Source organism: Girardinichthys multiradiatus, chromosome 19 (assembly GCF_021462225.1).
Source record: "Girardinichthys multiradiatus isolate DD_20200921_A chromosome 19, DD_fGirMul_XY1, whole genome shotgun sequence".
In the NCBI taxonomy this organism is placed as follows: domain Eukaryota; kingdom Metazoa; phylum Chordata; class Actinopteri; order Cyprinodontiformes; family Goodeidae; genus Girardinichthys; species Girardinichthys multiradiatus.
The window spans coordinates 31,562,644-31,587,570 of record NC_061811.1 but is presented as its reverse complement, the minus strand read 5'-3'; the positions used below and the strand labels follow the sequence as shown (position 1 = coordinate 31,587,570).

Genomic DNA, 24,927 nt, shown 5'->3' with positions numbered 1-24,927 from the left:
TTGACTGATTTCATCTTTAATACTTTCCATTTGACTCTGTGTTCAAGGTTACACATGGTTCCCTAGTCTGTATCCTGGTAAGTTACATCAGTGGAGAAATAAAGGATTATGCATCAAACTGAGGATTTTGTGTGAATATCAGGTAATTTAAACAACTTAAATTTGAAAAACATATTCAATAGGACAAACAAGGCACCCATTGACTTACCCAGAGTTTACATGCTTTTTCTCCAATAGGAGGTTAGGATAAGCTCATTGTCCCCTTCTTCACAAAAACAGTTTAATGCTCACAGATAACATTTTACAGTAAATTTGTTTTCTAACAAGTTAAGTTCAGTTTTAAATATATAGTAAAAGGGGGAACATTCTTTATCTGAAATGAAGTATGAAGTTGCTTTAAAAAATGTGTTTAGTTCCACCTCTGTGGTTGATGAGGGTACTTCGGGAAACTGTCTCCCTCTGTTCCAGTCAAATTTATTGGGACCCCTGGTAAAGATGTGTAAAAAGCCTTAAAATAAATTCAGCCTTTATTGCAGTAGCACAATCTTACATTTAGAGGAATACAACCTTTAATTTAATATATAATTTCAGAGTGAAATAATTTCCTGCTAAGAAATAAATATTTTCATCTTAATCACTAGTCACACAATTGTTGGCACCCCTGCAGTTAGTACTATATAAAAGCTCTTTTTTCCAGCAGGACAGCATTAACATTCCCCAAGGTCTGAGCATGCAGAGAGAAAGGTCATCAAGATCTAGTGTGAATAATCAGCACAGGTCACACTGCAAGATCAATGCAGTAAAATGAAAGACTAATTCAGTCATCTATAGCTAAGCGTCTTCAATTTTCCATCCAGTTCAAACATCCTTTTCACATACATGCTATAAAGAGATCCGCTGCTGGTAACCCTGAGACAAACAACAAAGATCTTTGGGCCCTTAGTTTAACTTTGGTGCTTCTGGAGATCCTGGAATTGCACTCAGATGTACAGTTCCATTAGAAGGTGCTTGCCCACTTAAAATGTTTTAAAATCATCTAATAGGTTTTAATATCAGATAAATATAACCTGAGTAAGATCCAAAACGCTTGGATGCGTTATATTATTTAATAAGGAAAAAAGGCTGTCTAAACTGATCTGGCCCAAAGGAATATATGAATATCCCCAGGTTGTTAAACCATAAATGAACTGTGATTAACCACATTGTTTTCGTTCAGTTCTACTATCCACACCCATGCCTGATTACAGCTGGACCTATAGAATCGAAAACGTACTTAAATAAGACTTTCTGTCAATATGAAGTAAGCTTATCACAACAGGATCTCAACAGTTTGTAAGTGGTGCATCTCATTACATCTGGTAATAATCTAATAAAGTATTTCAAAAAAAAGAAATTCATAGTGGCACTCAAGTATGGTGGTAGAAGTGTTATGGTGTGGGCTGCTCTGCTACTTAGAGACCTGGATGATTTGCTGTAGTGATCAAACCATACCTTCTTCTCTCTACAAGAAAAGGCTGCAGATACCCATCAGCCTTTACTTGTAGAGAAAATCCTGAAGGAGAATGGCCAGATATCAGGCCTGCTTGGGTAATGATCCAAACCAGAAACTCCACTTCTGAATGGGTTACATAAACAAGATGAAGCTTTTGAAGTGGCCTAGTCAAAGTCCCACTAAGATGTTGTTTAGGATCAAAAAGACTCCCATGTGGCTGAATTAAAACAATTTCATGCAGAAAATTGTTCCGCAGTGACAGAAAACACTCCAAAGTGCCAGTTCACAAACGTTCAGTCATTAGGTAGAAGGTGACATTTTTCACCCAGAGTCATGTTGGTTTTGGAGAGCTTTTTTTTCCTAAATAAAGGAAATTATGATGTGAAAACAATATTTTCATATCTCCCAAGGTTATCTTTGCCTGGTATTACATTTTTGTGTAAACTGAAACAAACTGAAACATTTAAATGTAACAAAGAAAGCAAAAAACATCTGTAAACAGAAAAACATTTTCAAAGCAGTTTATGTGGCATAAATTAATTAAACCTTATTTTGGCTGATTTTGTTTATTCTTGAACTGATTGGAGACGGTCATCGAACAGCTTGGTGTGCGCTTCCAACAGGAGAACCTTAATGGTAGGTTTGGGATCAGGGTCTCTTCCAGATTTCTGTGCTGACTGAGATAATACTAAAGGACATTTCTGGGTTTTCTTCGTCCGCTCAGTCCATCATGGTGTTTGCGGCTTCCTTGCGAACAACGATCTTGTACACGCTCTCCCTGAAGCTGCTGTCGGAGGTCAGCCGTCGAGCCGTCGCCCGCAGTTCCTCCATGCTGCCATCATCTGGGTTGGCCATTGCAAACGACTTGGAGTGTTTCACTGGAATAATTTGAGTCATTTATCAGAACAAAACCAGACACTTTTACTGTATACAACATCTACAGTGTGTATTTGTTTTCATGTTTTATCTTTTTTCACTTTTCCACAGTTTGTCATGTTACCACCACAAACCTCTGTATGTTTAAGTAATATTATAAATGGTTTTCAAAAAATCCTTTAACAAATAAAAACTTGAAAAGTGCATTTGTATTCAGCCACCTAGAGTTGATAATGTGTAAAACCACATTTTGCTGCAATTACGCTGCATGTCTTTCAGTCTATGTCTCTACAATATTTTGCCCATTCTTTGCTAAATAGCTCAAGCTCATTCAGACTGGATGCAGAGATCTGAAACATCATATAACTATGATGCTGCCACCCCTTTGTTTCATCCTGTGGGTGCTATGTCCAGGTTGATGTGCAGTGTTAGTTTTCTTCCACAGTTAAGAGTTTTGCATGTTGGCCAAAAAGTAAAATGTTTGTCTCCTCTGACCAGAGCACCTTCCTCCACATGTTTGCTGTGTGTCCTGCATTACTCGTGGCAAACTGCAAGCAAAATGTATAATAGCTCTCTTTCAGCGATGGTCATCTTTTTGCCACACTTCCACAAAGTCCCGATTTCTGAAGGGGGCACAAACAATAGGTTGACTGTCAAGTACTGCTAGTTTTTTACTTGTGCCATACTCTTTTCATGGTAGGATTGCTATGGATTATTGAGATGTTTTAAGCTTGGAGTGTTTTTTTGTGACCTTACCTGACTTTTAAACTCCTTTAGGACCTCAACCTGTCTTTCTTTTTAAGGGACTTTAGAAGGCAGTTAATTGCACTGGACTTTATTAAAGGTATCAGAATAAAAAAAAGCTAAATACAAGTGAGTACCATAATTCTTTAAATCTTTAAATGGAGACTTTAAAAGCAAGAGTCTGTGTGTGGTGGCGGTGGTCAGTGTGTAAAGCTCAGACTTACACCAGTGGCGCCTGGAGACTCTCCTTTGGATTCGGCAGCTCTTAATTCTGCGTGCAGCAGCTTTGTGCAGGTAAACAGCATTCTTCATTATGGCTGGGAGCTTCGCCTCAATCTCCGCTGCACAGATGCACTCCTCGAAGAACTCTGGACAAACATACACACATAAAATTGTTAAATACACACAACACTGATCAAGTCAAAGTCGCTGCAGTGAGAAATGGCTCATCATAGTAAACACTTGTTTTGTGATTAGGTTCTACTGTTAATATCAGGGACTACTGCATCAGACACGATTACCTAAATTTCATTGTGAAATGTCAAACTACACAAGAAGTAGAATAAAAAAAAACGTTTGGAGTAGAAATAACATAACAAAGAGAAATGAAAGGGTTTCGGGTGTGAGTTAGTTCTCAGAAGGAAAGACATTAAGAGTATTTGCAATTGAGTATTAAACATACATTTAACAGCAGGACAGCTTTCACCATCAGTAGACCTCTTAATAAGTTTGACCAGAAAGATAAAGACGGAGCAAGTATGGACTATCTGGAAGGTTTGCCGGGTAAAAACCTTCTCCTATCTCACAGCTTCATATTATCTGGAACAATAGAATTAGAAAATATGTGACCACAGTAGAGACCCCGGCCCTAATCAACAAATACCCCATACAATATGTTAAGCATGGTGGTGGAGGGCTGATGATATGGGCTTGTTTAGTAGCCAGAGGGTGAAAACAACTTACAGTCACTTGAATCAAACAAGACCATCTCTGGTTAAAAAATTAAATCTAGTCCTTTCATGCATGAATTATGATGACTTCACTGAGGCTTTTTTTCACTCTGTTTTAAATCATTTTATGGAACTTATTTTTTTTTACGATTTTTCTCCTGTGGCGATAGTCGCCTAGACTGACAGTAATCAGACAGTAGGTGAGCAGAGATAAGATGGGTGGAGGACATGCAGCAAAGGTCAAAAGGTCGAGAATCTACCACAGAACTGTTGCGTCGAGGGGTATAGCCTCTGCATAGGATGCGCCAAGACTACTGCTACACCACAAAATACCTCATATGCTGTTTTAAGAGTTACTGTATATTCATGTACGCACAGGTAGATAACGTGCTTAGCCCTCAAAATATGTATGTGACAAACTTATTAATGATGCTATGTATTAGGTGAAAGTTATAAAAGAATAGAACAATTAAGCTTCGTTTACTGGAGCATCTAGTATATCCTAGTTCCTACCTTTGTTAAGAGACATTCAAAGGCCCTGACAATAACATCATTAGCTCCACAGTCCTGCCTGCAGATATTTATCGTACTTTAGCTTTACAGAATAAAAAAAGGCATCAACTATAACTTGCACAACCGATCTTATCTGCAAAAAATATTGTTTCCGTCATAAAAAGTTGAAGTTATAATCTAATGACGAAACGTATTTTTCTGCAGAAACATTTACAGTAACGGGCAGAAAATGTCTGTTAAAATATAGCCAGTGATACATAATGTCCACTTTAATGATCAAATGTTTAAATCTAATTTCCTTACAGCATAGAAAAAATATTGTTTGTCAATCATATCAGTCATTAGTTTCTTATTGATCATATCTCTATATTTTGTTTTTTTTATATTTTTTTTTTTACCTATAAGGTTTTAATACTTTAGCAGGAAGACTGGTGAAATATTCCCCATGTTTTTGGCATTTGTAGCTGAATGCAGGTGTAATGTGTGTTGAAAGAAGTTTCTAAGAACTTATACTGGTTGGACAATAGATGGCAGTGCATGCAATGACAAAAGAGCATAATGAAGTGACGTGTATCCAAAGAACATCAACACCCACCATCATACAGAAAAACAACTTTTAAAAAGGTATTCACTGTAGTGACCACTATGCATGAAAAGTTTACAGCCAAATCTGGCCATAAATGAGCCACAATGATCCCAAACATGGCAGCAAATTTACATCACACTGTGACTTAAATGCCTGTAAACAAGGGCAGACTGCCATCCTGAGGTATAGAGAGTTCTCCTTGAGGGATCATCAGACAGCTGGGCTCCTAATGGAGCTCTTCAGCACACAGAAGAGCAAATAAACACATACAAACAAGAAGTATTGGCTAATTCACTCACTTCTCAGCTGTGTCACATCCCCTTTCAGCTTCTCATCTCTTTCCTTGGTCCGCTCCAGTGAGTTCAGGCCCTTCTCCAGGTCCTGCAGAGCCTCCTCAGCCTGCTTCAGCCTCTGCTCCAGCTCCATGCGGGACTGAATCTCCACCTTGTGAGAGCCGCAATCAAAGTCATGCTGAAGGATATTTCAAACTGTTTCAAACAGTGATTTTTTAATCATAAATTAGAGTTATTTGCCAAATAAACAACATTATAGTGTATTTATTATGTTGCTAAATGTAAATTAACCAAAATGTATGAATAAATAAATGTAATAGCCTTTTTTATTATTCTTAAATCAAATGATATAATTAATGATTATGAATTACCCTTGAAAATACCTTCTACTTTTATTTATATTTATGAATATAAAACATAAAGAACATCTGCAGTTAGGGCTTCCACACAAATATAACAGCTTAGTCGCCGATGAGAAATAAAACAACTTGTTCTGATTTAAACCTGTGCGAAGATCAGAAGTAGTCACCCTTGGGTGAGGTGCGTCTGCAGCCTGCAAGCCCTGAGCCATGCTCTGTTACCTTGAGCTCAGCCTCAGTCTGCTGCTTGTCTGCTGTGAGCTGAGAGAGCGACTGCTGCAGCGTCTGAGCCTGGGTGGAGTAGTACTCCTTCTCCTGCTGCAGGAGTTTAGAGTGATGCTCGTTCTCATAGAGCCTGCAGGAAAGAGACAAGTGGCAGAGTAAAGATGAAAGTCAACAAGAACTATGCAAAAATACAGCATCTTGCAAAAATATTGCTTCATGTTGAACTTTTGCACATTATGTCAGTTCAGTTTATTTATATGGTGCCTATTCATGTATTGTAGCATGACAACCACAAACTTTAATATATTCTAATGGAATTTGATTGGCCAAAGCAGCGTAGTGTATAGTGTGACGTGGAAGGAAAATTATAGTTTTTTTATGAAACATCCTAGAAATAAAACCTATAAACTGATTTGCATATGCATTCAGTCCAATGGCCCATTACTTTTTAGAACCACATTTCACTGCAAATACAGCTAGCAGTCTTAGATACTGAAGTTTTGGCCCATTTATCTTTGCCAAATAGCTCAGCCTCATTCAGATTGGATGGAGAGTCTGTGCACATCAGTTTCCAAGTGAATCTTCCCATGCGCTTCCCTGCTGAAAAAAGCATGATGCTGCCACCACTGTGTTTCATCGCAGGGATGGTGTGTTCAGGGTGATGTGCAATATTAGTTTTCCAGCACATTAAGCATTTTACCAGTAGACAAAACAGTTCCGCTAGTATCCATTTAAAAGTATTTGACTGTTATGTGTTGCATGCAAGTTGTTTTCCTGTGCAAGGGAAGATCAATATGATCTTGTGGCTCACATGAGAATGGCCCTGCCTGTTTATGCAGCACATTGTCTATCTGATGGAGCCCAGCTGTTAGTCCGAGGACAGCCGAATGGACCCACCCATGGAAACACAGTGCTATGGATTGCATGTTTCAGCACTCGTAGTTGAACATTAGTGCTTCACAGTCAATAGCAGCAACCTGTAATATCCCACTTACTGCAACTCATCAATGAGATGCTTGTTTTCGGATCAATACACATTTCCACCGTCCTCTGTATCACTAGCATAGATGTTCCCCTGGAAGAATTTAATACACGGGCAAAACTACAAGAGAAGATAGTTCTAGATGGTTCTTCATTCACAGTTTCTACAGGAGCAGTTTCTTTGTAGCCTCTAAAATTACAGATGACATTAGGAAAAAGATCTTTTAGACTGGAATTTCTGCCTCTGATTTTTGTGTGTTGGACACACTCACTTCTCATCAGCCTGCTCCTTCTCCTTCAGCAGGATCTTCATTTGCTCCTCAATGTGTCGCAGGTCCTGCAGCACCTCCGGGTCTCGAATGCCCTCTCCATCCAAAGACTCTTTGCATGTTGATTCTAAACTCTGTTTGTCCACCTCCTTATCCTCTTGCTCCTTCACACCCAGCAGCAGAAGTCTTCGCTGTTTCTCTTGGGAGAGCTCCTGAAAAAACAAGAACAGGAAGGATTCATCACATTTCAGATCACTATAGTTTCAGCAGAGAAAATTAACCTTAGACTCAAGTTTATTACATTAAATAAATAACGAAACAATTAAAACGTAACAAGGGGTTTTCTTTGAAGTGTGAATACTCCCAGCTGCCTTCACATCGCCAGGAAGGCCGGTCCAATCTAGGGTTGTAATAACTATAGTAGATTTCTTTCCTAGGTGTGGGGAATAATAAAATACCTGCATCTGCTGACCTGAGGAGTCTGGGAGGTACAGTGCCTTGCGAAAGTACTCGGCCCCCTTGAACTGGTCAACCTCTTCCCACATTTCAGGCTTCAAGCATAAAGATATAAAATTCTAATTTTTTGTGAAGAATCAACAACAAGTGGGACACAATCGTGAAGTGGAATTAAATTTATTGGATGTGTCAAACTTTTTTAACAAATAAAAAACTGAAAAGTGGGGCGTGCAATATTATTCAGCCCCTTTACTTTCAGTGCAGCAAACTCACTCCAGAAGTTCAGTGAGGATCTCTGAATGATCCAATGTTGTCCCAAATGACTGATGATGATATATAGAATCCACCTGTGTGTAATCAAGTCTCCGTATAAATGCACCTGCTCTGTGATAGTCTCAGGGTTCTGTTCAAAGCGCAGAGAGCATCATGAAGACCAAGGAACACACCAGAGAGGCCCAAGATACTGTTGTGGAGAAGTTTAAAGCCGGATTTGGATACAAAAAGATTTCCCAAGCTTTAAACATCCCAAGGAGCACTGTGCAAGCAATCATATTGAAATGAAAGGAGTATCAGACCACTGCAAATCTACCAAGACCCGGCCGTCTAAACTTTCATCTCGAACAAGGAGAAGACTGATCAGAGATGCAGCCAAGAGGTCCATGATCACTCTGGATGAACGGCAGAGATCTACAGCTGAGGTGGGAGAGTCTGTCCATAGGACAACAATCAGTCGTACACTGCACAAATCTGGCCTTTATGGAAGAGTGGCAAGAAGAAAGCCATTTCTCAAAGATATCCATAAAAAGCCTCGTTTAAAGTTTGCCACAAGCCACCTGGGAGACACACCAAACACGTGGAAGAAGGTGCTCTGGTCAGATGAAACCAAAATCAAACTGTTTGGCCACAATGCAAAACGATATGTTTGGCGTAAAAGCAACACAGCTCATCACCCTGAACACACCATCACCACTGTCAAACATGGTGGTGGCAGCATCATGGTTTGGGCCTGCTTTTCATCAGCAGGTACAGGGAAAATGGTCAAAATTGATGGGAAGATGGATGGGGCCAAATACAGGACCATTCTGGAAGAAAACCTGTTGGAGTCTGCAAGAGACCTGAGACTGGGACGGAGATTTGTCTTCCAACAAGACAATGATCCAAAACATAAAGCCAAATCTACAATGGAATGGTTCACAAAGAAACGCATCCAGGTGTTAGAATGGCCAAGTCAAAGTCCAGACCTGAATCCAATCAAGAATCTGTGGAAAGAGCTGAAGACTGCTGTTCACGAACGCTCTCCATCCAACCTCACTGAGCTCGAGGTGTTTTGCAAGGAAGAATGGGCAAGAATTTCAGTCTCTCGATGTGCCAAACTGATAGAGACATACCCCAAGCGACTTGCAGCTGTAATTGCAGCAAAGGGTGGCGCTACAAAGAATTAACGCAAGGGGGCCGAATAATATTGCACGCCCCCCTTTTCAGTTTTTTATTTGTTAAACAAGCTTGACACATTCAATAAATTTCATTCCACTTCACGACTGTGTCCCACTTGTTGATTCTTCGCAAAAAATTTTATTTTTATATTTTTATGTTTGAAGCCTGAAATGTGGCAAGAGGTTGACCAGTTCAAAGGGGCCGAGTACTTTTGCAAGGGACTGTACATAGGTGAAAAGCAATTTAGACAAATACTTGTGATTGAGACAATTTAGCTTTAAAAAAAACAAGAAGAGACTCTTAAAATCAGCCCTAAAAGACACAGAAACCCAAGATGTGCATCTGCGTTGTAATAATTGCTAAGATGAAAGGTGCTTTTTTTGGAAGACATTTTTTCAGGCACTTGTTTAAACCCGGAGCGATAGTAAAAACAATCCCTGTTGTACATAAAGCTGCTTTATCATCGAGGTTTCACACACGTAGTCTTCCAAGAATTAAAAACACAAGTGTGGATTCAGAGATTAGCAGATTGTTTAATGTTACTAATCCTGAATTTCTGTGGTTTGTATTAAAGAAAAAAATCGAATCTCTAAATGTATAGAAAATAGGATCATTTATACTTTTACATGTAATGACATACATTTAAACAGCTTTTGGTTCAAACAGCATTACAACGTCTTGAAATCCCCATGTCCTGAAGGTCTCAGGGCATCATGTATGGTATGAGATGTTCATTTGAACAGATCTAAATACATGGCAAAAGTGTTTGGGAAGGCCTTGCTGGGTGGGAGTAATTAAATGTGTGTAAAAGGTCAGATCTGAGGTGTTAGTGTGCAATAAGAATGAGACAGGTACATGTAGAAAGCGGCAAAGAGGCAAAAAAGTCAGGTACAGCTGACAAACGTTGCATTGCACTGACAAATCTTGAAATAATGGTGAAATACCTCTATGGACTTCTGAAGCGTAACTGTTAAGCAGCTTAACTCTTCTTTTTCCCGGTCAACACTTTTCAGGGACTGAGTTGTACCATCCAGATCTCTGCAACCGCAATCAGAAAATGAAAAGCAATTTTAACCACACACTCAGACATCACTGGAAAATACTAAAGAGAGACAACTGCATTAATTACAGATTGATCTGCTCCTGCTCTGCCTTCAGCTCCAGAACTACCTCCTCAAACTTCCTTTTCTCCTCTTCCAGGACCTGGTTGAGACGCTCCAGCTCCTGTGGAAATGCAGACTTAAGGGTACCATCATTTGAAGTACTAATCCAGATACTTTGTATTTGGTGTTCCTTTGAACAAAACACAGTGAAACAAGGGTCTCACCTCCCGTTGTGCTCTTTGATGACTTAGCTCCTCTGTCTCTTCCATAAGTTTATCTTAAAGAAACAAACACATTAGACAAAACCTACATCCACAAAATAATCCTTTACTCTGCCTTTATACTGAGGTGACCTTTCTCCTTTTTACCCAGGTATTCTTGTTTCTCCTTGGCTAGCTGCAGTCCCTGGGCCTCCAGACTCTCGATCATGGCCTCCCCAAGCTGGGAATTCTTCCATGTGCTGTCCATCATCAGACACATCATCAGAAACATTGCAGGAAGTAGTAGGAAATTCAGTTTACATCAGTTTACTTCCTGCCAGAGATGTACGACATTTCCTTCAGAGGTGCATTATATCGATACTCACACTTTCCCTGACTCCTGGAGCATCTCTATCCATTGGACCTGCTCCTCCTCAGACTCAGCAGCCAGAACTATGGTACCCTTGAGGGTGGACATAATGTATGTAGGATCAGCTTAATGTTAGTAATGGCTTAAAGATTTCAAACATACAGTGGAATTTCATCTTTGGGCTGCTGGGGTATTAAATATTGAAATTCATTGCAGGTATTTCACTTCTGAAATGGATGATTTCCAGTGTTCGCAAGTTGTAGTGAAGTCACCAACTTTTCTGAGCCGTAAAACAGCTCCTGGGATAATTCTGGCTAGATTAGACCTGTCTTTTTATTCAAGTGGTAGAGCTCATTGAACTTTGTTGTACCCCTGGCACGGAAATGCCTTTCAAATCATAGTCCATGAATTTTCAATAGGGCTGAGGTAGATTCCATTCCGGAAGCTTAATGTCAACCTACTCAATCCATTCCAAAACTAGTTATGATGTCTGTCCTGTTGGAACATTCAGTTCTACCCAGGTTTTATCCATCAATCTGCTGATCTGATATGAAGTGAAAGAATTTGGTACAATAGACCAGTGAATTTTGTACAACAGACCATTGCAGTGCAACGGAGCCTCAGCATGATGATACCACCTCCTTACTTGACAGTAGGTACTGTGTTCTCATGTTCGAAAGCCTCAACTTGGCATACTTCTTCATTGTGGCCATAATAAATAATAAATCAATCTTTGTCTCATCTAACTGTAAAACATTTCTCATAAGATATTTGGCTGGTCATTGTGGGCAGATCCAAATTTCCTTAAAGGTGTTGATTTTGGAAGAAGGGCCTCTTTCGTGAATAACACATTGTCTGTTCATGCTGATGTAAAACTGGCTTCACTGTGGACTCTGACATCAGTATTCCAGGCATTTCCAGTTTATGATTGACCTAAGCACTGGTGGTTCTCGGACTGTTCCTGATCACCCTGATCAGGAATAATGCAGTTTGGCGCAGAAAGTTAAAACCCAGAAACAACTGGGTCCTCTACCAGGATAACAATCAAAAACACAACTTAATTTGGATTGGCCAAAGCAGGCTAACGTTAATCTTCTGGATTGGCTCTAACCTCAACCCCAGTGAAAATGTATAGATTATGCTTACTAACAAGGTCCAAACCAGGAAACCAAACAGTTTAAATGAGCCCTACCTCGAATAAGAATTGCTCAAATGACTCTAGACTTTATTGTCCCCAACAGGAAATTCTTTCCTCAGACCAACCCCTGGACTCCCATTACCAGCAGGCGGAACAATACAGCACAGCACACAAAATTACACTACTATCCAGAATACATCATAAAAATACTGCACAGAGCACAACATAACAATAAATGGCAGCTTCAGTGGGGCCTGTTGTTTAGCACGGCTATGACTGCAGGCTTCTGGCTTTTCCTAAAACGAGTTCTTCTGCACCTCAGTGTCCTTTATCTGCATCCTGAGGGCAATGGGGTGAGGTATTCCTGTAGTTGGTCAGTAGAGTCCCATATTATTGAGTTTGTGATGTCTATGATGGCCTTGTTATTGAGTTTAATTGATTTTACCAGCAGTGCTGGTTATGCGTGTGAGTTTAGTCCAGTTTTTAACAGTGAGCATATGAAAACAGGAGGAGCAGTACAGTAGGATGGATTGAAAGATGCTTTGGTACAGTGACAGAAGGAGACGTGGAGCAACATAAAGTCCTCTGGTGGAACAGAATTAATGCATGCACCTTGAGGATGGTTGCAAAATCTCTGGGGCTTCTTTTAAACCAATAGGTACATTTATTCAACTGCTAGTGGGGGTGTATGGATATGCTAAAGCCTGCGTGAGTAACATTGTGAGTGAGATTAATCCGGGCAGAGTGAGCTGCAAACAAAAACATGAGTTGGCAACCCTGGAAAACAGTGAGTTCACCTGCCTTATACTATTATTATATATTTAGTTTTCAGTTCATCATAAAAAAAAAATCAGACATCTTGGGCTTCCCAGCATCTTTTAAATGATATTATTATAAAGAAAACTTGTGGCCTTACTGTGAAATCTTCAAGGTTGACTACTATGGCAAAAGGCATCCCCATATCTTCGTTGGCTGACACCACGCATCCTCCTAGAGGAATGACTCCCTGACACAGAAACAGACCAAGCATTTAGAAAGACTGTTCATAAACTGTGTGTTGACAGTCATCAGGCGCTTGCTCACCTTAGGGTGGATATTGAAGTACCTGTTGCTCTCAAAGTTTCTCTTCTCGCTCTCTGCATAGTAGAGCAAGAAGCTGTCTTTGATGATGAAGAATCTTTGTAGTCAGGAGACAATGAAAGCAGAAGTGAATGAACTCTGTGAGGCCGAACAGAACCATCATCCGCCAATGCCCACATATTCATGTAAGGAGTACTGCTATGCAGCTCAGCTAACTTCATCTAGTTTATTGCTAACCAGTTAAATCATCACTGTTTCTCTATCATGACTTACTCTGAACAAATTTTCTGTCCAGTCTTAAAACATTGGTGCTTTTCGCCTCTTATAGAACAATTACAAGCACATTTACTGAAAGTCTATTCATGGTACAAGGGCAAATTTCATATGAGTAGGATGGCTAAGGATCAGAACTGCAAAGAGCATAAAACCTTTGCATTCAAGCAACTTTAGACAAAGGAAAACAGGAAAGAAATGGACCAGAAAAAAATTGCCTCCTTCAAATGCCAACTCCATTGCTGTATTTTCTGAGCATTAGGCACACTGCTAAATGAGATTAAACTCTTTGAACTCTTGATTTCTGATGTTCATTACAGTGCTGGCTATGACCTTTTGTGGGGTTGAAAAGTCATCTGAAAGAAATTATTACCGAACAGTGAAACGTCATGCCAAGTGTGAAGCATGATGGAAGTAGTATGATAGCTTTAGAATGAGAATATGAATGCCTTACAATGTAAGTTAAACAATAAAAAGCATAGGACGATTAGTAAAATATCAGATCAACACTAATGTCTTGAAGCTAGTGAATATGTGCTGCAACAAGACCATCACCTTCATTCGTGACATTTCTTAGCAATTAGACAGCTCAAAAGCAAAGAATCTTCAGTATTTTGTCCATAAGGCTCTCCTACTCACACAAGTCTCATTAGACCCTTTCAGAACATAGTTTTTCTATAACAATAAACCACCACCATTATGGATCACCTTGCTGATCAACAAGTATTGTATTTGTGTTAATTTTGTCATATTGTGCTCTTTTTTATTGTAACCTAGGTGGTCATTTAAATCTCCTGCACTTGGCAGTATTGGATTTTGGTTTTGACTTTGACTGGGCCATTCTAACACATATATGTGCTTTGATCCTAGTCATTGTATTACAGATCTGACTGTATGTTTATGGTTGTTGGCCCAAAATATCTAAATGGGGCATCTTATGGCTCTCTTTCAATAGAAGCTTTCTACTTGCAACTCTTCCTTAAAGACCAAATTTGTGGGGTGCTCAACTCATTGCTGTTCCATCGGTTCTCCAGCTTGAGTTGCAGATTCCTGCAGCTCAGTTCATGATGCTGTTTACTCACTAAAGTTTTCTAAAAATCACCCAGCGGCCTTTACAGAACAGCAGGATTTATAATTAGATTAACATCAAAACTTTGAAAAGCATGAATCATTTTACTTAGACTTCACAAGCCTAATTCAATTCAAATTAAATTTAAAAATACTTTATTAATCCCAAAGAGAAATAAATGTTGTTGTAGCTCATATTATACAGGTTTCTTCAAACCCACCTGCCCTCATGGTAATTGTTTTTTCAGGGTTTTCTTGTCTATTGAAAACTGTATGGAAATGTTCCCCACATGTGACTCTTTTGTTTTGTCCTGCTGATTAATTAAACAATCTCTCCAGAGTTAGCCAAATCCTTTTGAATTCTAAAAAAAGTCTAATAATAATAATGATACCTTTATTTGCATTGACCTTTATAATATTCACTAGGTTAACCAAAGTGCTTTACAATTAGTCAAATAAAATAAAACACCTAAAACAGAAGAAATAAAACAGCGTTAGTATAAAAAACATAAGAAAAAATGGAAAATAGAAAGATGTAAAAACAAATGTGTTTAGAAGTACAGTGGAATAATTAATCTGCATTTCCAGCAACCCTAAAAGCAGTTGTCCCTCACAGTTAGAACCCTCAGCCTCTGCTGTTTGTGCTCTGTGTAAAGCACATTCAGATTGTGGAGGTGTGCTTTCAGAATGTGAGACTGCTGCAATGTGAAACAGTGCCAAAGATTATTGGGAGAAATGTTGACATTTCAGAATTTTCTTAAATCTTGAACATTTTGGTCTGTACCTATTTTTCTCACTAGAGATAGATTGAATTTACATGTATAACAATATGCAGACCAATGGATGGATGGATAGTTGGATAGATAGATAGATAGATAGATAGATAGATAGATAGATAGATAGATAGATAGATAGATAGATAGATAGATAGATAGATAGATAGATAGATAGATAGATAGATAGATAGATAGATAGATAGATAGATAGATAGATAGATAGATAGATAGATAGATAGATAGATAGATAGATAGATAGATAGATAGATAGATAGATAGATAGATAGATAGATAGATAGATAGATAGATAGATAGATAGATAGATAGATAGATAGATAGATAGATAGATAGATAGATAGATAGATAGATAGATAGATAGATAGATAGATAGATAGATAGATAGATAGATAGATAGATAGATAGATAGATAGATAGATAGATAGATAGATAGATAGATAGATAGATAGATAGATAGATAGATAGATAGATAGATAGATAGATAGATAGATAGATAGATAGATAGATAGATAGATAGATAGATAGATAGATAGATAGATAGATAGATAGAGCTCCTTTGGTTTCCACACGACAGTTTGTGTTTTGATATCCAGCATTCCTTCCTGCCTGACCATGTTTTTGACCACTTTTTGCATCTTGGATTTCCCTGCCTTGCCTGACCCTCATTGGATGTCTCTAGCCTCTGGATCACGACCTTGTTTCTGCCTCTCGACCAAAGCCTCCTGCCTCACCCCTGGATTTGTCTGCCTGAGTCTGCCTCCCTGGTTTCACCCAGTTACTGCCCCCACCTTGACTACCGAGCCTTGGATCTTTCTCCCTGTCGGCAATCCAACTTCTGGAATGACCTAGATTATCGCCATGTTGCGATCCATGTCCCCTGTTTCTACTCAGGCACCTTTACAGCCAGCTCCGCCCAGCCCTCCTGCCGTACCTGTCATGGTGAAAGAACCCCAACTGGTTCCCCCGGAATTATTCAAGGGGGATTCCGACCAGTGTCGGGCTTTCCTTACTCAGTGTGAGATACATTTTGAATTACAGCCGTCCTCTTTCCCCACTGAGCGCTCTAAAGTGGCGTTTGTCATCTCCCTTTTAGCTGGCAAAGCCAAACAGTGGGGCACAGCTGAGTGGCAGAATGGCTCCGCCTCCTGCGCTTCCTATTCAGCCTTTTCTAAGGAGCTCATCAGAGTTTTTGATCCGGTCCTTCCTAGTCGGGAGGCCGCCAGGGGGTTGTTGTCCTTGAGGCAGAGAGATAAGAGTGTGACGGCTTACATAATCGATTTTCATCTGCTGGCTGCCGACAGTAGCTGGAATGAGGAAGCTTTAATGGATGCCTTTATGCAAGGATTAAATTATAAGATTAAGGACGAACTGGCTACTCGAGATTATCCCTCCACCCTTATTGAATTGGAGAACCTGGCGTCTAGAATTGACCTCAGACTCAGTGAGGGAGGGAGGGAGAGGCGTCAGGGGGGGCATCAGTCCTCTTCAGCTCGGAGCTCTGGGTGGTGCCCAGAGCCTCTGATCTCTCCTCCCCAGGTCTTAAAAGGATCTGACCCTGAACCTATGCAAGGGAGGACCAACATCTCGGTAGAGGAACGTTCACGCCGCCGACAGCTGAACCTGTGCTTTTACTGCGGGGGCCAAGGTCACACAGTCACCAAGTGTCCATTAAAAGGGCCGGCTCAGTAGAGGTGAGGGGGACTCTACTGAGCCGTAGTCTGCTGTCTGTCTCCTCATTATCTTTTCCTACTAACATCCTAGTCTCCTCTGTTTCTCACCAGGTGTCCGTTTTTATTGATTCTGGAGCCGTCACAGAATTCATGGACGAGGCTTTTGCTAAGAGTCTTGGAATTGACCTTTTTCCTACACCTGACACCCATAACATCCTGGCACTGGACGGACATCGCCTCTCCAGCTCCCATCTGAGAACTGATAAGGTTGGTCTGGTCCTTGGCGGAAATCATCAGGAGGAAATTTCCTTTCTCGTTATCAGTTCACCTCAGTTACCCATTGTTCTGGGAGCTTCGTGGCTTAAGAGACATAACCCTCACATTGACTGACAGGCCCAAGAAATTTTGGGTTGGTCTAGGGCCTGTTCAGCTTCCTGTTTGACCTCCGCCAGAATTTTGTCCGTCCCTGATAACGCCATAGAAGAGACTTATCCTGACCTGTCTAAGGTTCCCCCAGAATATCATGATCTGAAAGAGGTGTTTAACAAGTCTCGGGCCACGGCACTTCCTCCCCACAGGCCTTATGATTGTGCCATTTAACTCCTCCCAGGTACGTCCCCCCCTAGGGGGCACCTCTATTCATTGTCCGGGCCGGAGTATGAGGCCATGAAGAAGTACGTAGACGACTCCATAAAAGCAGGCATTATTCGACCCTCTTCATCTCCTGCTGGGTCTGGGTTCTTCTTTGTTGGCAAGAAAGACGGCTCCTTAAGACCATGTATCGACTATAGAGGGCTAAATGAGATCACGGTCAAGAATCGGTACCCCCTTCCACTCATGAAATCAGCTTTCGACCACATTCAGGGGGCCAGGTTCTTCACTAAATTGGACCTACGTAATGCTTATCATTTAGTCCGCATTAGAGAGGGCGATGAGTGGAAAACAGCCTTCAACACCCCCACCGGCCACTACGAGTATTTGGTCATGCCTTTTGGCCTAACCAATGCCCCTGCTGTATTTCAAGCTTTGGTTAATGATGTCTTGAGGGACATGGTGGGGCATTTTGTGTTTGTGTACCTTGATGACATCTTGATTTACTCACAAGACCAGGAGACGCATAAACTTCATGTCCGGTCTGTTCTTCTCCGCCTTCTCCAGAATGACTTATTTGTCAAGGCTGAGAAGTGTGAATTTCACAACACCTCCACTTCCTTCCTTGGGTTCATAATTTCCCCCAATCAAGTCATTATGGATCCCTCCAAGGTTAAGGCAGTTTCTGAGTGGCCTACACCTTTAGATCGCAAACAGCTACAAAGGTTTCTGGGGTTTGCTAATTTCTACCGCTGTTTTGTTCACAACTACAGCCAGGTTGCTGCCCCTCTTCACGCCATCACTTCTCCCAAGGTCAGGTTTGAATGGAATGATCAGGCAGAGGAGGCCTTTGTCAAGCTCAAGAAATTATTCACCACTGCTCCAGTTCTCCGGTCCCCCAACCCAGAAAGGCAATTCATTGTTGAGGTTGATGCCTCCAGCACTGGGGTAGGTGCAATCCTATGCCAAAGATCCCCAGAGGGCCGGGTTCACCCTTGTGCTTTCTTCTCCAGATCACTGTCCCATGCTGAACGCAACTATGATGTGGGGGATTGAGAACTCCTAGCAGTCAAGCTGGCTCTTGAGGAGTGGAGGCACTGGTTGGAGGGGTCGAAGGAGCCGTTTCTTGTCTGGACTGACCATAAGAACTTGGAGTATCTGAAGACGGCTAAGCGCCTAAACTCCAGGCAGGCCAGGTGGGCTCTTTTTTTTGGACGGTTTAATTTTGTACTCTCTTTTAGACCCGGAACCGAGAACATGAAACCGGATGCCTTATCTAGAATTCAGGAGACCGCGGAGTTGGGGACCAGTGGAGTGGAGGAGTTCATCCTCCCGGAATGTGTCAGGTTGTCCATGACTATGTTGGAATTGGAACGAGAGGTCAGGGATGCCACCGGGGACCTCCCTGCTCCCACTTCTTGACCTGCGGATCGTCTGTTTGTTCCAGATCACCTGGTTCCCAAGGTACTAGAGTGCTATGAATACTCTTCCATCTAGCACCACTGGTCTTTCTCCCTTCCATGTTGTTTTTGGATTTCAGCCGCCTGTGTTCACGGTCCAAGAAAGGGAGGCAGAGGTTCCCTCGGCCCACGCTGCAACCTTGAGATGCCAACGTGTCTGGAGGAGGGCCAGGAGGTCCATGGTCAGGATGTCGAGGGTCCAGTCTAGGGCTGCCAACCGCCGTCGTTTACCCGCACCAGCCTACAGGGCGGGTCAGAAGGTTTGGTTGTCTTCACGGGATCTTCCTCTGCGGGTGGAGTCCTGTAAGCTGGCGCCCCGTTTTATTGGTCCATTCCCCATCTCCAAGGTCGTGAATCCTGTGGCCGTCCGTCGCAAACTGCCCCGATCTATGAGAATCCACCCCACCTTTCATGTGTCCCGGGTCAAGCACTACATCGTGCCTTGTCTCGGGCCCGCCCCCGGGCCCCCTCCACCCGCCCGACTCCTGGATAGTGGGCCCGTCTATGCGGTCCGCCGCATCCTCCGGTCCAGGCGGCGGGGCCGTGGGGTCCATTATCTGGTCAATTGGGAGGGGTACGGTCCTGAGGAGCGGTCCTGGATTCCGGCCCGCTTCATTGTGGACAAGACTCTCATCCGAGAGTTCCACCGCCTCCATCCTGGCCAGCCTCGGGGTCCGTCCGGAGCTGGACGTTGAGGAGGGGGTTCTGTTATGATTCTGGCCCGTCTGCCTGCTCTGTCTTCATGTAATCGGCTAATCTGCTTCACCGGTCTGCTGCTGCACTGGAGTGCAATCAATCATGCCATGCACCTGTTTTTCTGCAGTTATATTCAGCCCTCAGACAGGCAGACAGTGCCAGATTTTCGAAAACCTACCAGTTAGTATATGTCCAGCATTCCTTCCTGCCTGACCACGTTTTTGACCACTTTTTGCATCTTGGATTTCCCTGCCTTGCCTGACCCTCATTGGATGTCTCTAGCGACCTTGTTTCTGCCTCTCGACCAAAGCCTCCTGCCTCACCCCTGGATTTGTCTGCCTGAGTCTGCCTCCCTGGTTTCACCCAGTTACTGCCCCCACCTTGACTACCGAGCCTTGGATCTTTCTCCCTGTCGGCAATCCAACTTCTGGCTGCGGCGTGTTCTGCACCGATCCTCCCGGTCTGGAGACTGCCAGGACCGCACCCCGCAAAGGAGCCTATTCTGATTCCTCCGTCCTACACGGATTCTGTTAAGTGATCCCGGGTTCCCGGCTGGTGGAGTCCTGAGTATCTGTGCGCTGCTCCTGAATAAATCGTTTAACTTTTATTCTGTTTCTGGCTGAACTTCTGGGTCCTCCGTCCTGAACCTCACAACGAAGGCCATGTTTACCCAGTCTCTTTCACATTGTTGAATTCTGAACTCTGTTTGCTGAGTTGCAGAAGTCAAAATAGCAAAACTGAATACTTGTTGTCAGATTTCACTTAGCAAAACACTATAGTAACAAGATTAGTCAGTGTTATGGCTGATAAGTGTATACAAAAAGTATTTTATATAAACGGTGAATTTCTTGAGAAAAAGCAATCCTTTTCAAACACAGCTGGTTAGATCAATTCCTACATGTCTCTTTCAGACAGAAAATAAGGATTTTACTTTTTATACATTTTTAGAATCAGACAAAATAACAGATTTTCTAACTATTATTACTATTAATTCTAACTATTACTTTTCTTTTTAGATCCTCTCAGACGCTTTGAACTGCCTTAATGTGCAGTCCAAATACAGAGGTTTACGCTACTACCTGAAATAACCCAGTAATGCAAGGGAAAACCAAGCTAAGACAGAGGTCACACATTCCCGGCTCACCTGCGGGACCACTTGGCTGATGGCCGCCCAAAGGGTCTCTTCCACAGCACGCCGTGCAGCTGCACCTTGGTGCTGATGTCCAGCGCTTCAGAGTCTGACTGCTCCATGGACGTCCACAACAAAGAGTTTCTGGATGAAGACGAGAACATCCCCTCAACAGGATCCCCTACACTGGCGGGAGGTGGGGTCAAAATTTATATAAATATATTAATATATCTATATATAGCCAAAAAAGTACTATAGCCTACAGTCGGTCAATAACAATTAGCCCAACAAAATTCGATGAGAAACAAACACAGACAGGCTGCAGGCACATCTAGTTTTAATACCAGGCAGGAAAAAGCAGCAAACAAATCCCAATAATTCAGCAGGGTGGAATGATCCAGTTGCCAATATGCTCATCAGCTGGAGGCAGACAGCCTGAACCACACAATGAAAACATTAGAGAGGGAGGGAAGCTTTAGGAATGAGTTGCTAAATCTGAAGCCGGTCGATATAGTCCGGCCAGTAAAAGCTGTTATTCAGATTACAGCACTCTCAGCTTGCAGCTCTTGGCAGGTATGCTCCATCTCTCTCTCTCCCCCATCCATCCTTTGCTTCCTCTGTTTGTCATTGTAGGAGCAATGTCAGCTGTTGTAGAGGGCATGGCTGCATGACTTTCTAGTAAAGGGGATAGAGAGGCTGAGCAGCTGACATGTAACTTCAATGTCATCAGTACCAGATTAATTCCCAGCATATGTGTCTGAGTGGAAGGGCAGCCAGCGGATTATAAAGATACTGACAGCTCAGCTTTAACGTCCAGGACAGTGAAACGCATTAGCTCTGCAGAGGGCTTCCAGATGAAATGACCAGAACAACCCCGGCAGAAAAGAAAAATCTAAAACAGGGCTGCCCAAGTCCAGTCCTGGAGACCTACTATCCTGCAACTTTTAGATGCATCCCTTCTCCAACACATCTGAATAAAATAAATTTCTTGTTACCTGGCCAATGCAGAGCTGAATGACATGCTGATGAGTGAATTTAGCCATTCAACTTAGGTGTGTTGGAGAAAGGATGGATCTGAAAATTGCAGAATGGTAGCCCTCAAAGACTGGACTTGGGCAGCCCTGGTCTAAAAGTTAGAAAACTGGATATTTCCACATTTAGTTTTGTTAAAAACACAAGCTTTACTTTCCTGGGATTTTATACATAACTGTCAAAAATGTATTTACACCTAAAAATATGAAAAGTGTGACTTGCATTTGTATTCAGGTGCCTGTACTCTGTTACCCCTAAATAAAATCCAGTATAACCAATTTGCCCTTCAGAAGTATCCAAATTAGTAAATAAATCCAACTGCACTCTGAAGGCCACAGAGAATTGATTGAGAAAACTATTAAACGAACAGCATGATGAGGATTAAGACACACAGCACGCAAGTCAGAGATAAAGCTGTGCAGAAGTATAAAGCAGGGGTAGAGGCTGATGGTAACTCTGTGAAGGTGAAAAAATGTGCCATGGTCAGAAAGGCCCATTACCTTAAACACGCAATTTCAACAGTGAAACATGGTGGTGGCAGCTTCATGCTTAGGGGAAGCTTTTTGACATACACACTCCAACCAAACTGACTGAGCTTGAGTTAATCTGCAATCAAAACGGCCAAGTTGTTGGAGACATATCCTCAAATATTTGCAGCTGTAGTTGCAGCAAACTGTTTCTGTCTCAGGGGAACTGAACCACATATTTCAGATTTTTTTTTAAAATTCACTTCACATGCATTGATTTATAGGAGGCCTCTGATGGCTTTTGCCCCTAAACTTAGATTGCTTATGCCTTGGACCACCTATGGGTACACTACATGGCATTTAATAATATTGAGCAGGAGAGAAGAATGATCCAGGAGTACTTTCTATAGGAAGGAACGTCTAGGAGAGACAGGGTTAAACACTGAAATACAGGGCCAAGTGTATCATTGGTAGAAGGAGAGCATTAAGTTGTTGGCAGCAGCAGCTTGGCCAATGTCTCCCTCCAAGAAGGTGCTACAGCTAAACACAGAGCCAGGTCAGATGTAGCTTCTAGAAAAAGAAAAAACAGAGAGAGCATTGAGTTAAAAGCTGAAATAACATCAAATAACGCAAAATTGGAGAGTAGTATGATAATTTAGCAGATGGAGTGAAAAAATGTCCTCCAGCAGTCTAAGCCTACAGCAGCATAACTACAGAGATAGCTCAGGATAACCTAAGCCACTCTAACTATAAGCTTTGTCAAAAATGAAAGTTTTAAGCCTAGCCTTAAAAGTAGACAGAGTGTCTGCCTCACGGACTAAAACTGGGAGCTGGTTCCACAGGAGAGGAGCCTGATAACTAAAAGATCTGCCTCCCATTCTACTTCTGGAGACTCTAGGGACCACCAGTAAACTTGCAGTCTGAGAACGAAGTGCTCTGTTAGGAATATATGGAACAATCAGATCTCTGAGGTATGATGGAGCTAGATCATTAAGGGGTTTATATGTGAGGAGGAGAATTTTAAATTCTATTCTGGATTTAACAGGGAGCCAATGAAGGGAAGCTAAAATAGGAGAAATAAATATGATCTCTTATTTTATTTTCATCAGAACTCTTGCTGCAGCATTTTGAATCAGCTGAAGGCTTTTAACTGCATTTTGTGGACATCCTGATAGTAAGGAATTACAATAGTCCAGCCTTGAAGTAAAAAATGTATGGACTAGTTTTTGAGCGTCACTCCTGGACAGGATATTTCTAATTTTCGCAAATTTTCCAGAGGTGAAAGAAGGAAATCCTAGAAAACTGTTTAATGTAGGATTTAAGTGACATCTCCTGGTCAAGAGTAACAAGTTTTTTTACTTTATTCATTGATTGTCTAAGCCGTTTCTTTTTCAAAGACTCCGGTCCAAAGATGACAACTTCTGTCTTCTCTGTTAAAGTCATCCAAGTTTTTATGTCTTCAAGACATGCCTGTATTCTATCCAACTGGTTGGGCTCATCAGGATTTATGGATAAGTAAAGCTGAGTATCATCAGCATAACAGTGGAAATGTACCCCATGCTGACTGATAATTTTACCTATTGGAAGCATATATATAGTACAGAGAATTGGCCCAAGCACTGAACCCTGTGGTACTCCACAGTTAACCCTGGAGTTTAAAGATGATTTATCATTTACATGAACAAACTGGAATCTGTCAGACAAATAGGATTTAAATCAGCCTAGTGCTGTTCCTCTGATCCCTACGGCATGTTGCAGCCTTTCTAAGAGAATATTGTGATTGACTAGTATTGCCTGGTGCATTGTCTAATGCACCAGGCAGTAAGGAAGTAACACTATGAACAAGAGAATCCATTTGTAAAGGGGAAGAAACAAAATTATTGCCCTCATCTGGGTTTTTCTGTGATAATAGGGAAATAAAGAATGGAACAGATTCTTTAAAGGTTGTCATTGTCTGATAAGGATCTACTATAATAAACATTTTCTACTCAATTAAGTTAAACTCAAAGGTTATTAAAAAATGGTCAGACAGGACAGGGTTATGAGGAAATAGTATTTCTTTACACTCAATGCCATATGTCAGCACAAGGTCCAGAGAATGGAGACAAAGGTGGGTAGGTTTGCTAATGTTTTGAACAAAGCCACTTAAGTCCAAGAAAGCATTAAAGGCTATTTTAAGGCACTTTCAGTGTCAACATGAATGTTAACATCACTCACTATAATGACCCCATCTGTATTTAACCCTAAATCACATAAAAAGTCTGAAAACTGATCTAAAAATTGAGAATAAGGACCTGGTGGACAGTACAAACCAACAAACAGAAGTGGTTTTGCGATTTGGATGAGGAAAACTAAGAATCAAATATTCAAAAGAGTTGTAGCTATTAATTGGTCTGGAACTAATCAATAAATCGCATTGAAAGATGGTTGCTACTCCTCCTCCACGCCCAGTATTTTGAGGTATCGCATACTCGTAGTCTTCCGCTTTTTTCCGGGACCGGGTCGTGGTGTCAGCAGACTCAGCAGACTCAGCAGAGACGCCCAGACGTCCCTCTCCATCCCCCGGAATCTGGTCAAAGCTCTCCCAGAGGTGGGAGTTGAATACATCCCTGGCTGAGGGCTCTGCCAGACGCTCTCAGCAGACCCTTACAATGCGCTTGGGCCTGCCAAGTCTGTCC

General features: G+C 41.6%; 1 protein-coding gene across 1 annotated transcript; it reads right to left on the bottom strand.

The window, feature by feature from the left end:
* Positions 1–342: 342 nt before the first annotated feature.
* On the bottom strand, positions 343–21,150 carry plekhd1 (pleckstrin homology domain containing, family D (with coiled-coil domains) member 1). Its single transcript, XM_047345277.1, has 13 exons — positions 20,766–21,150; positions 13,073–13,166; positions 12,906–12,995; positions 10,868–10,944; positions 10,650–10,741; positions 10,506–10,558; positions 10,308–10,402; positions 10,123–10,216; positions 7,292–7,500; positions 6,036–6,168; positions 5,461–5,605; positions 3,337–3,480; positions 343–2,370 (listed from the first exon to the last, which is right to left on the bottom strand). The coding sequence occupies exons 1-13, from the start codon at positions 20,912–20,914 to the stop codon at positions 2,213–2,215; spliced, it is 1,533 nt and encodes a 510-aa protein (XP_047201233.1). The 5' UTR covers positions 20,915–21,150; the 3' UTR covers positions 343–2,212.
* Between the last annotated feature and the right edge of the window lie 3,777 nt (positions 21,151–24,927).

Bases quoted from the DNA above. Each gene is read 5' to 3' on its own strand.
- plekhd1 (XM_047345277.1), bottom strand. From the start codon at position 20,914: ATGTTCTCGTCTTCATCCAGAAACTCTTTGTTGTGGACGTCCATGGAG. The intron at 13,167-20,765 runs GTGAGCCGGGAA...CTGACTACAAAG, and splicing joins TCAGCCAAGTGGTCCCGCAG to ATTCTTCATCATCAAAGACA. The intron at 10,217-10,307 runs GTAATTAATGCA...TTGCGGTTGCAG, and splicing joins GAGCAGGAGCAGATCAATCT to AGATCTGGATGGTACAACTC.